This window comes from Apostichopus japonicus, chromosome 22 (genome assembly GCF_037975245.1).
Source record: "Apostichopus japonicus isolate 1M-3 chromosome 22, ASM3797524v1, whole genome shotgun sequence".
Lineage (NCBI taxonomy): Eukaryota > Metazoa > Echinodermata > Holothuroidea > Aspidochirotida > Stichopodidae > Apostichopus > Apostichopus japonicus.
In genome coordinates this window covers 15,119,684-15,132,214 of record NC_092582.1, presented here as the reverse complement: position 1 = coordinate 15,132,214, position 12,531 = coordinate 15,119,684, and the positions used below count along the sequence as shown (strand labels likewise).

General features: G+C 38.9%; 1 protein-coding gene across 7 annotated transcripts; it reads right to left on the bottom strand.

Moving 5' to 3' along the window:
- Nucleotides 1-254: 254 nt before the first annotated feature.
- LOC139963581 (uncharacterized) lies at nt 255-12,529 on the bottom strand. 7 transcript variants are annotated; one of them, XR_011791602.1, is made up of 12 exons: nt 12,202-12,529; nt 10,790-10,932; nt 10,300-10,416; nt 8,973-9,122; nt 7,818-8,481; nt 7,350-7,591; nt 6,765-6,940; nt 5,759-6,492; nt 5,079-5,150; nt 4,322-4,335; nt 1,628-1,738; nt 335-472 (listed from the first exon to the last, which is right to left on the bottom strand). XR_011791602.1 is itself a non-coding variant. In XM_071964462.1 (11 exons), the coding sequence occupies exons 1-11, from the start codon at nt 12,386-12,388 to the stop codon at nt 397-399; spliced, it is 2,571 nt and encodes an 856-aa protein (XP_071820563.1). In that variant the 5' UTR covers nt 12,389-12,529; the 3' UTR covers nt 255-396. The 7 variants fall into 7 exon arrangements, 3 of the variants coding, with proteins under 3 accessions (XP_071820563.1, XP_071820564.1, XP_071820560.1); XR_011791604.1 differs by having other exon boundaries at nt 5,079-5,143; XR_011791601.1 differs by having other exon boundaries at nt 337-475.
- Nucleotides 12,530-12,531: the final 2 nt, after the last annotated feature.

Sequence of the window (12,531 nt, the reverse complement as noted above, 5' to 3'; positions counted from 1 at the left end):
CTTGGTGTTTTTGTGCTGCTGGTTGCTGTCATCTGGGTGAAGGAAATTCCAGCATTCTCCAAAAAGTCTTGCCTTGGCACTTGCTGGAGTGTTGACAACAAACTCAAAACATCAACACCAGTGATAAAACCAAATGTTATCATGGATGCGGTGACCTCGCATACATCACCTGTCTCGGTTGTGAGTTTGGGTTTGAAGTTCTTCTTCATATGAGAAGCTACAACCTCCTTGATTCTCCCAAAAGCATGCTCCTTTGTCATCTCTGAACACAGAGAAGAGACCGGATCAGATGCAGCAATTCTTATCGACCGTCTTGACATAGGTGTTGTGGCCAATACGTTGCAGTCTTCAGTGGCTCTGCAAACATCAAGAACTCTGCTTGGGCAACTGACGAGATCATCCAAAAACCTTTGCAGAGGGGATTTTTGGCATGACGTGGCTGCTGGTTGTGCCTTTCTTTTCACACCTCTCTCTGCTAAAAATGGGAATGTAACACAGTATGAACATTAACCTTGAATTTCTACCATTAGACAACGCATACCTGCTACATCAAAGATTTTTCAGCATAATCATTTCTAAGTTTATAGGAGGTCCAGATCTTAATTAGAGTTATGAATTGGAAAAGGGTACCTGAGTCAGTGCCCCAAAGCTGATGTCGGGAGTTAATTTCAAATTATTTATCTGGGAATCTTAGCAAACTCAGACGATGAAAGGAAAGCTTGCAAGGGGCATTTTCTACAAAAATACTATTCACATTTATGAACCTTACAAATGTTGCAGGTTTGGCTAAGGCCATAGAGCTTACAATACTTGCTACAAAGATGTGGTACAGAATTATCGTGCAGACTTTTATCAATAAATCAACAGCACCTTGGGGATTTGAATGTTAGGGTTGGGTTCTTTACAGGGTACATTCGTTTTCCTAGTTCTGGATATTTCCTAGTTCTGCATAGCTTCAAATAAAAACCTAGCTCTTTTACATTAGTCTCCATTAATTTTTTCTGAAGATGTGCATTTTGTAAAGAAAAATGTAAGCTCTCTGATACACAAAATTTTTACGATAAAATACTCAGAAGAAGGATTTTGGCCAGATTTCTGATTCGCACTTAGCATATGTTTAGGCCGCTGTTGGAAAATTGCGGGAGCTGCGAATTTACAAAAAAAATTCTACTCAGTATATCACTTGTACCATGTGGTTTCAAATATTTTGTTCATTCACTAGTCACATAAACTCTTCCATCGAACGCTAGTTGAATCAACATAAGTTCCGGATAGTGCATGCACTTACAACCTAACTACACACACGTTAATCAATTTTGTGTGATGTATTTTGTGCTGGGTCAAAGACTTTCAGTCCGTGCAGAGTTTTTCCTGAAGCTAGCATTGCATCGCTTGCTTGGTATATATATATCTCAATTGGCTGTACAAGAGTTAATAAAAACAAAGATCTCACATGCGCAATTGATTTTAAAAGTTTGGGAAAAAACCTTGTCATAAGAAGTAGCCACCCACCCCCACCCCACCCCCCACCAAAAAACAGGGCAACCACCACCATCCTTTGCATGAAGCTTGACACACTGTAACATATTCATTTTCCTTTGAAAGTACATTAATACCGACTTCATACCTGAAGTGCTTGTGCTAGGATGACAGACCGACTTCTGCTTCAAACATGGCTTCACAGTCTCCATTGCTGGAGCACTATTCATATTCTCCGGAGCCATTGCTGTCGCACTTCCTGTGTGATTTGTGTGATACATTTGTCATTAATATTAATTTCCATGCTGGCACAGGCAATACATGTCAGCTTGAGCATGATTTTTCTGGCTTAGCATGATGAGTCTGGCGTAGCACAATTTTATGAACACAAATTCTCTGGTAATTATTAAGCAGCACCTCAAAATTACCAACTAAAAAAAAACTTTAATAAATCAGAATGACGAAAATGTCATAAAAATTCAAATTAGATGTAAACAAAATAGTTTAAGTTGCCATTATGACACTCGTAAGAACAGGAAATGCTAAACCCTAACTGGCCATGACCATGACCAAGCACTACAGGGTGGTCCCAAAAACTTAACAACTTTTCAGAAGCAGATTTCTTGAGGTAGGGGAACCATGATCTAATTGTTTTAAGATTTCCTAACCTATAGCATTTTTGTTGTATATTGTGTAAACAGCTTTACAATAATGTCATGATGTCTACAAGACTGCCATTGACTAGTTCAAATTAATTTGCTACCACTTTCTGTTAATGGCTGCAATTCTTAAATTGGGCCTTATTTTAACATATACTGGACCAAAATCTTGCAGTTTTAAGAATTTCAACATGTCTCTCCATTATTGAGAAATATGCCTCTGAAAAAGAACCGTTTTTGAACCACCATGCATAAAGGAAAAAAGTGATTCAAATCTGACTAGGTAATAGCTGCAGATGCCAAGCGTAAAGTAATATTTTACCTCCAACTCCTCTGGCATTGTCACAGTTTATTGGCGCTTGAAAATGTCAGTGAAGGTAGGGTTAGGGAACGTCTTATAAGTCGGAACATTCACGTTCCATTTGAAAATCTCCACAAGAGAATTTCGCTAATTCCGATCTTTTGTCACTTGTTCCCAGCATTTAGTGTTCCGAATGGAACAACTCATGTTCCTGTTTGGAACCCACTCCTGCTGTTCTCACGGGAACACTTTGCTCTGATGTGTTATGAATGATTAGTTGTTAAAGTGGGTTTTTCTTATGGGAGAGAGGGAGCGGGGGCTTTTTCACCTTTTTTTTTCTTATTTCTTTATTAATTTCAGGACAAACAATCTGAAAACTTAACCCCCCCCCCCAAAAAAAAAAAAAAAACATGTATGAGGAATACACATAGGCAGGTATGGAGAGCAAAGCTAAAGATGTGCATTGCGAACAGGTTTCTCAAAATTTCAGCGAAAGCAATGTTGTTAGAAAGGAGATGCTGCGTTTTTGAAAAATGACGATTCTGAAGAGAATGCAGCTTGTTCCAGGCCAGTACAGTTGATATTGCAACATGAACTGGACAGGAACATATGCTGTTCCCATAAAAGAAAATAAGATAGAATAATGTGGCTGAGAGCACTACAAAGCAGGGTGAATATATGTTAATGAAAGGTCCAGCACCGAAACTATGGCACACATATTAACGCTAACCCATTCAGGGAGTTTTGGTTGGCAGCCCTATCTAGAAAAAATAAGAGATTTGTTACTGTCAATATGATACTGTAACTACGATACACAGCAGAGGTATTATCTCATAATTGGGCTTATTGGGTGTTTATGCCCATACTCTTATAGACTACATATCAAATTCAGGTAGTCTTCTTAACTACATTGAGTTGCACTTTTATGCATCTGGCAGGGTTAGCGTTAGTGGAAACACCATCAGTGAATACAGCAGAAAGGAAACATGAATGTGCAATGTTGAATACCAAATAAGTCACGGAAGGAGCAACTAAAATGTATGTTACTGAACCCACACCAACAGTTGGATACACAGTTCTAGATACAGAACCAAAGAACCGCTTATTCCATCCAACATAAAAGGCATGTCTAAAGTGTAGTGATATTTGATTTTATGTTCGCCCATGTTCAAATAAGTGTCTTTGTTAACCCAGGGAGTTGTTCCATAACAACTCCCTGGTTAACCAAGGCGGAGTCAATTTGTACCTTCTGATGGAAACATAAACCCCATCACAAATCATGCTATGTACATGTACAAGCAATATAATACACCAGAGGAAGCGAAGTAAACCATGGAATAATATTAAAGGGAATATACAAGATTTGAAAACATTAAGACAAGGTAACCATTGCGAAAAGTCACCGCTGTAAAATCGTTGCACCTGGTGTGCTGCCATTTTGAAGAAAAGTGATATTTTTGTATAAATTTCCAATGCGTGTTGGCCGACCGACATTGTGAAAAACTGACTTTTCGTCAACTTACTTCCCCCAATTTATCCTACCACAATTCTAAGTCCGCAGTTTGTTTGCAATTGATTACATGTACACCTATAGTGAATTAAAGCCATTTAGACTGGTTCCCTGACCTTACAATTCCCTGATGTCTATAAATTGCTGTTTCGTCAGACAACAACAGCTTGATTGTTTTTCTTTGTTTATCCAGCATCTATGAACACAAAACTCAAATCAAGTCAGTTCAACAATATTTGCTATAGAATACTAACCCCTAAATCCATCCATTTAAAAAACATACACCAAAAGCAACTGTTGCATATTCCCTTTAAAGTGTAAACACAGGAAAATAGTGGAGACTAGTGAAAACCGGTAGCTTTTATAACAAACCTGTGCTTGTTTGCCTGTGTGGTTGTGAAGATAAAAGTAAAAATAAAACATAGTTATAACAAGTACTGAAAAATATATGAAATTCATTGTTGCCTGCTATAATTAAGGATATGGCGTCTTTATACAAAGCAACACAGACAAAGATGAGAGTGCTGTATGTCTAGAGCGGCTTAAAAACATGATATCCCACATCACAACGTTCGACAATTGTTTATCTCTTGCACACACAAAGATAAATGGTTGTCACTTGCTTTGCCAGAAATAAACAAAATAACTTCAAGTGTAATCTTTGATATCTGTAGGCATTCTCACACGCAATGAACGCAGAGTATATGAGGTTTATTCATATGGAACGCATTGAATCTGCACAGCTTTTATCATCTCGACACAAAGTAATTCAGACTACTAGAAATGAAATTGCAAAATCCAATCACACGATATAACCAATACAATTGAAAGAAAAGTCTTTTGTTTTCTCAGTTCTTCTTGACAGCGCCATCCTTCCTGTCAAAGCTAAACTTCCTAACAGATGTAACATAATTAACATCTGCTGTACAAATTGTACACAGATGCCAAGAGACAGCATTATTTTATATAGAGAAATTTACTCCACATCACTTACACTGTGGACTGTTTTCAAAAAATTTGACCTCCCAAAGCTTATAAACAATACAATAAATAACAATTTATTTGAGTATAAAAGAAGAATATTGCACATTATTTGATCATTAATTTACTAATTGTTAGTGAAACTCACCATTCTTTTGTTTTTTCTTCTTTCTGAGAGGAAGGTCCTTGAACACTTTGCCTGTTTGAGCATGTCTGCGAACTATTAAAAATGGAAACAGAACAGTGATACATGTACATCTAATCTCTCAACAAGACAATCAGTATGGGTGATATACAGTGGGCGAAAAGGGTGACTTAACATTACAGAAACCATGGATTTCCTGTTATATTAAATGTGATCAATTGCAAGACAAACATTATCATCAAAACACAAAAAAGGAATATATAAGGGCAAAGTAAGAAAAAAAATCATGTTTCTCGTCCCCCCCCCCCCCCCTTCCTTTTTGGAGACTGCCTGAATTTCATTATCATTTGTAGTTTTGAAAATTCATTAAAAAAATCACCAAAATAGTCAAATTCATCGGAAAATAAATTGTAGACCAATACAAGTCTAAATGACCTGTAAATATGTTCAGTTCTCTTATCCAACTTATCTTTCATTTTTAAGTGTCTTTGAACAGTGGAAACACCAACTGTTGCAGGAAATTTTAAAATGGTGGCCATCTTGAATCAATAAAAAATAAAAAGCCCTGCTTCCTCCTTGTTTTCAAAAAACCTGCACGAGTAACACGTTTTTTTTCCCGGCCTGAATACCTATTAAATCAGCTGGGATAACCATATATCAATGCACATAATGCAAGTACTTGCCTTTGCCTCTTGTTAACTTGCTAATTCCAAATGGAATTTTGCCCAATGACTTCACAGTGGCGTCGGGGTTCAACACTGGCAGCTCATTTGAACTAGGCACAGATCTGTAGAGCATATTGGATATGCGCACAAGTTCCTGCTTGGCATTGGACAAGATGTCAACAGGAACGTCAAGGTAGGAAATACTACGGATTTTGTCAACCTCTTCCCTGATCGCAGATGCTAATGAACTCCTGCTTGGTTCACTCTTGACATTTTCTTCACCTATTTCACTTTGTGGAGGTTCTGGGCTGTTGGAAGAGCCTACTTCCATGCCTTCGTTGGGATTGTCTCCTTCCATCTTCAAGTTGGACCCTCCGAAACACACTTCATCCAAAGTGAAGAGGGGATTTTCCCGGTAATGCTCTGGGAGGTCATTCCAGCTGCAGCTAGGATGGTGCAGGACAACTGCAAGTAAGTGCTTGCAAGGCCAGTGGGTGTGCAGCCAGTCATAGCACTGGCACGAAGGGATTGACTCATCATTTCCCAGTGTGACTTCATACTCCTTATTGTGCTCAGAGAAGCTACACACTTTGAAGCTGTTGCCGGCCCTCTGGATTCTACAATCCTCTGCACTGGACAATCTCTTGACACAGTGAAGGATGAACTCTTTCGGCCTGTTTTGGAGAAATCTTGGAATTGAAGCATTATAGGATCTGTACACTGAGGTTGCCTTCAGGTTGCATTCTATGTACCTGTAATTTAAACAAAAACAACAGAGAAACGATGGACAATGAAGGTTGATATAACAAATTATACACATGGTTTTAAAATACAACAACAAAGCAGCATGTTTCTGTGTCCCAATTGCAATAAACCTAGTCATGCTATCAGACAGTCTGAACCGGTAAATTTTACTCACAACCTAAACTGTTTCAGGAAAATTTGACAACGTACTGATTAAAAAAAAACAAATACCGCTTTTAAAAAGTAGAAATACTGTCCTATAATCTCCTTTAGCGATTACCTTCTATGCATTTCTGGCAGAAATTTCTTGATTACTGTTGTCAGCATTCCTGTCAGGGTCCTGTCTGTGAATCTGGACAGGAACTCATACTTCAGTGTACGATTCTGGCGTTCAATGCCATTATTCGTGTTGATCTTCATGTTAAAACGATCTTGCCTGTAAATCCATGCCCACTTCTGCAATGATAGGTAAAAGAAATCAAAAGAAGGGTTATGACTCATAACTGGGTACCAAATTACCTGACCACTGGTTCTGGAACTGGTGTCGGACTTTTGCATCAGGTACCCATAACTAACTTAACAAATCACTTGGTAAGTTCTAAGACTGTAAAAAGGAAAGGTTTTCAATGTCAATCGTATAATTTCAAAAATGAAAACCAGGCTACTGCAAAAGCAAAATGGATTTCACATTAAGTTTGCACATTGCCAACACTCTGCCACCAGATACATTATTGGTACTTCATACAAGCACTTTTAGGACTGCAGTACTCCTACAGCATTCTATTGTGTCAGAAACCTGCAGGTTTACAATCTGAGAAATCGATTTTTGTGACATCCAAACAACTGTTTCACATTTAACAAGTACCTGAGCATTCTTCAGCCAAGTATTATGTATCCACTCCCTGAAGGTCTTGTTGTCTCTCCAATATGAGCTGACGTGGAGTTTAGCAAGAGCTGCATCGTATGATTCTTGTGTTGTAGCCTGTGCAATCCTTTGCAGCAGTAGCAAAATATCATCACTAGCTCCGAGGAGGCCGTGCTTTGAGGCTCTCAGCCATCTTATCCATGCTTGCTCCCGATGGAAATCACAAAGAATCACCTTACAGTCTAGACACCAAGAGAAAATGAAAAAGCCAATCTTGCCATTATTTTGTGGTTATAGAAAGATGCATTTGCACGCTTTGTCCAACTTTGTTGACATTTTAGCCTTGAGTGTGTTTTGGAGTGTAAAAAAGAACTAAAACTGTTCATGTCAATTACTTCACAATCTTAATTGCTGGAAATTTTTAAATGCACTAAAAAAAGAATGTGGCTTTGTAATATGAACATGTACCTGGAAATGTATTTTCTAGAGCATTAATCTCTGCTTCACAGTTATCCACCATGAAGTACGATGGAGACCATCCCGGATTCCACTCACGAATAATGTTGAGGGCAGTGACTATGGTGTTGCTGTCTTCAAACTGACTGGCAAAAACAGCAACTACAGCATAATCTGTGTTAGTCTTTACACAGATGAAGAATAGTGGCACAGCATATTTGGTAGTGCGGTACATTGCATCCAGCAAACATAACTCTCCTCCATATCTACTCAGGAGGTGCCTCTGCCACTGTGATTGAAACACCAACAGTGACCCAGATCTCTGAGCACTACTGGCCTCATCAGCAATCTTGTCTTCTAAGACAGGAGCAAAATGGAAGCGGTGTTCCGGACTTTCTTGCCTCCACTCCTCAATGCTTCCAAGAAGGTTCTCCTGGTCATACTTCGACTTGAGAGATTTTAAACGTGTCGAGTAGATCATGTTGCTGATGTCCCGTTGGGTGGGGAAAAACCTCCTGTTGTTCCATGATGGACACTTCTCCTCGGCAAAAAGCTCCTTCCTGACGTAAGTTTCAAGGAGGGACTTAATGAGAGCAGAGGACTGAAATCCCTCCATGACATACTCCTGAACCTTGCATGTTATACGAGGATCAATTGGCATTGACAGCTCTTCAATCTGAAAATCAAGAGTAAATAGTCATGTATACAAATATGCAGTGGAAATGTGGGTAGGCCTATACGATAATTGCATGTACTGAAAATGTTCAAAATGTCATTTTCTACATTACGCAAGTGCATTTTAAATGGAAAAGTGGATTTAAATAAGACAAGTATCTGAAGTTATAGTTTTGGATGAAGATTGTTACATACATGCACAGGAATTGTATACATGACAAATATTTTGAGCAGTATCAAAATTTACGTTCAATTCTTTGGAAGATTCCAAAAATTGAAGAGGCATGGGACTCTGTCCACCCAGGAAGGGTTTCCCCTGAAGCTTGCTGAGCTTCTACTTCAGGGACTGTCAGTGAGTGCCCCTGATTATTCCCCCTGATTATTAATCTGTGATTATGTAAGTCGAATACAGCCTGGGCAGATTCATTAAAGAATTGGTTAAAAAAAAAATAAAACAGAAATGGTGCCCGAAGACCCATGTCAAGATCTTACTATGTCTTGGGTGTGAAAGCTGTGTTCGCTGTCGGCGGGCAACTTCACAAATATTCTCCGCCGACAGTTGATGGTGCATTCTTCCACTCCAAGGCTGGTTTTAATTTCCTTGGAAATTTGCTCTCTCTTCCATTTAGAAAGTCCAGTTATCTGTGAGGACAAAACCACATTATAAATTAAGAAGTAGCTTCCAAAAAATAGTTCTGTCCCACATGCTCATTGTCAACTCACCGGCATAAATGGGGAAGTCCTAAATGTTGGACAATGCTCTTGCCACAGAAGAGTTGTTTTACTTGGCCAATTTTTTTGCGAGCTATTGAATGGAATATTCAATCATAACAATGTATATTTTACACCTGCGTTGTTTTCCTTTGCAGCATGCCAACTTGTCCCCAAAACGTGGTAAAAACATTTTTTTATTAATTAAAAACATTTTTTAAGGATTCTCAAAAAAAAAGGGGTGTCCTGTTAACTAAGGAGCACAGGCCCTTTTTTTTTTTCTTTTTTTGACAAGAAGCTGTATTACTACAGTTGAGTCTCTTTAAAACAAACTTCAGACCTAGCCAAATTGTTTGTTACATCAGAGTTTTGTATTAAGCGGAACATCAGTCTCATTCATAGTGCAAATAAATGCAAAGTTGGTATAAGGTTTTATGTTTGTTATAACCAGAATTTTGTAGTAACAGATTTTATACTAACATGATTCCACATTACATTTTCAAGTTCAAAGCAAAATAATCAGAAATTGCTCAATTTCAAACGATTTTTCAACCATATACTCCAAAGTTTGTCAACCACCCCCTGGCGGGATCTATAGTGCTGCATGTCTCCTTGTATGCGCATTATAGAGAAGATTTTTTTTCATTGTTAGGGAATTTTTGACTGAGTTATGGGGATTTTCTGCTGTTCCCATAATGTATTCAGGTCCCCTTATTAAAAATTGGACAACCCCTATGTAGTCCCTACAGTTATGGAGCAGGGAAGTGTGGAGTTGGGTCATAAAAAGGATGCTACCTTCCTATTCTGACAGCCCTACCCTATTTTATGGGAAAAGTGAAGAAAAAAAAACGGCCAAAACCATAATCGTACACACAAAAAATCCTTACCTACCAACCCACCCAATTTGCCTGTGTCATGCCAGCAATTTCAAACCATCACTATGACAGGCATATGACAAACAGGAATGGGTAAACCATCATAGCAAGAATTTTTGAATAATTGGTATTAGACTGTAACTGCAGTGATAACCTTGTACGAAATGGACGAGTAACATTCTACCTTTAATTAAGAACAACTTTAAGTAAACTTTTTAACAAAAGAACAGTACCTCAAAGTCAGGGAACAGGATGACCTCCTTTGCAACAATGGTGGCGGGGCAGTTGATTTTCTTCATGGGCTGCAAGCGCATCCTTTTTTTTTTGTAATTGTGATCGGATGCATCCACCTTATAAAGAGATGTTGAAGGAAGCTACATTAATTTTACAAGTCCTAATACATACATCTCTGCATTTCATTCACTGATAAAGGTTTTCTATATCAAAAGAAATTTACTAAAGAAATGTAGGCTACTGAATAATGGACAGTATAAAATATTTTGATGTTTCATGCAGGACTGTGTGTATAAATTGCCTCCAAAGAATTCATTTTTCGTAATTGTATTGTTGCATTGGTGAAAAACGTAATTGGCTTTTTAATGGCATTTGTACTAAGAGAGGGGTCAGACTGTATTTCATCGAGTCCAAACTTCAAAAGACCTCACAAGAACATTTTTGGTTATTGTGGTAATTGTACATAGTTTCAGTTGATTGGCATACAACCTTGTTCTTCGCCTTCTCTTTCTTTGCAGCATTCCTGTCTGGTCCATGATGGCACTCATACCGAACAGCTTTCAACACAATATAGGGATGCCCAGTAAACATCTCATCACCCCACTGTAATCGGTGGTGTTGTGGGTTGACCTCTGAAGGAGTTGAAAACAATGTTTTAATTTTTTCAATTAATTTAATCAAAATGTCAAATGAAGGGTGGACATGCAATGCAATGAATATCAAAGGTCATTCTGTGTCATTTAAGCATGAGCATGTAACAAGTTTTTGAGACATGGTAAAGACAATAGCACTGCGTGCACAAAGAACTGCAATGGTAGATGGACTTTGAGAACTGTACAATGATGAAATCATACTTTAATTTACATGAAAGTTAAATGAATTGCAACAAATCCAAGTTCAAGTGATGGTTGGTGCATGCATGCATGCATATGCCACATTTGTTCATATGAAGTTCACAAGTTTTGCAAAACCAATGATCACCCACAAATCAAACATTGCACTGGATTATTTTCTTAAAAATGTAGCCTAATCAGGAAATGTCATGGACATTATGGAGTAGCCTAGCCCTAGGTCTACGCTGCCTAAATGTATGTACAGATGCATCAATATGATCAATTTACATTGTGTTCCTTCCTCCATGGTCTAAACAAAAGGTCTAAACCACAATATGGAGTGGAAGGATGACCTGATAATTACACAAGAACCACCTTAACAGGGGCGTCGGCAGCTATTTGGGATTGGTACGGCAGATCAGAGTGTGGCCATCTATCATTATTATAGGGGGGGATGCTTGGTAGGTGAAACTACGCTACGCGCCACCATGGTTGGCGCGTAGCGTCTTGTAGAAATTTTGAAAAAATGCCTCCCAGATTGCAGGAAATGGCACTTCACGAGCTTGAAAACAAGACCCCTGCCATGCCAGAGTAGTCACATTTAGCCTACTTGCTTGTTTCATTTTGGTTCTTTATTTGTTGCCATTTTTTTTGGGGGGTCCTACTTTATTTCTTCTTCTTTTTTGCGCGGTGAATATTGGTCCGGCGTTCGCCGGACCTGCCGCACCGGCTCCGACGCCCCTGCTTAATCAATCTGGGGAGATCAGATAAGATAATTGCTACTGCTAGGGCCTGCATCAACATGATCAATTTACATTGTATTCCTTCCTCCATGATCTAAACATAAGGTCTAAACCACAATATGGAGGGAAAGGATGACCTGATAAGGACACAAGAACCACCTTATCCAATCAATCAGGGGAGATCAGATAAGCTAATTGCTAGGGCCTGCTGCAACATGATCAAGTTACATCGTGTTCCTTCCTCCATGGTCTAAACATAAGGTCTAAACCACAATATGGAGTATAGGATGACCTGATAAGGACACAACAACCACGGTAAACTCACCTGTATGCCCAAAGTTTACCGAAGTTTTCACTGCGACAAAGTGCGTCTTTGTGCCAACTTCGAATGCACATTTTAAATCCTCGAATTTTGCCCTATTTAGCACAAAGCCAAGGTGATCATCTTTACGTTCAGAATAAAATTCACGCCAATCGCACTGCGTACGTTCACCATCCTCGATGCCGGCCATGATGTGCGCTTGATAAATATGCAACGCAACAATGACGTAATTCGGGAACCTAGAGCGCCGAGCACAGTTGCACCCGAAGCCGAGTTCCGAGGGCACTCGAATTGGTTCGACCCGCTGTAAGGGTTAGTATTTAGTGGCTTCCT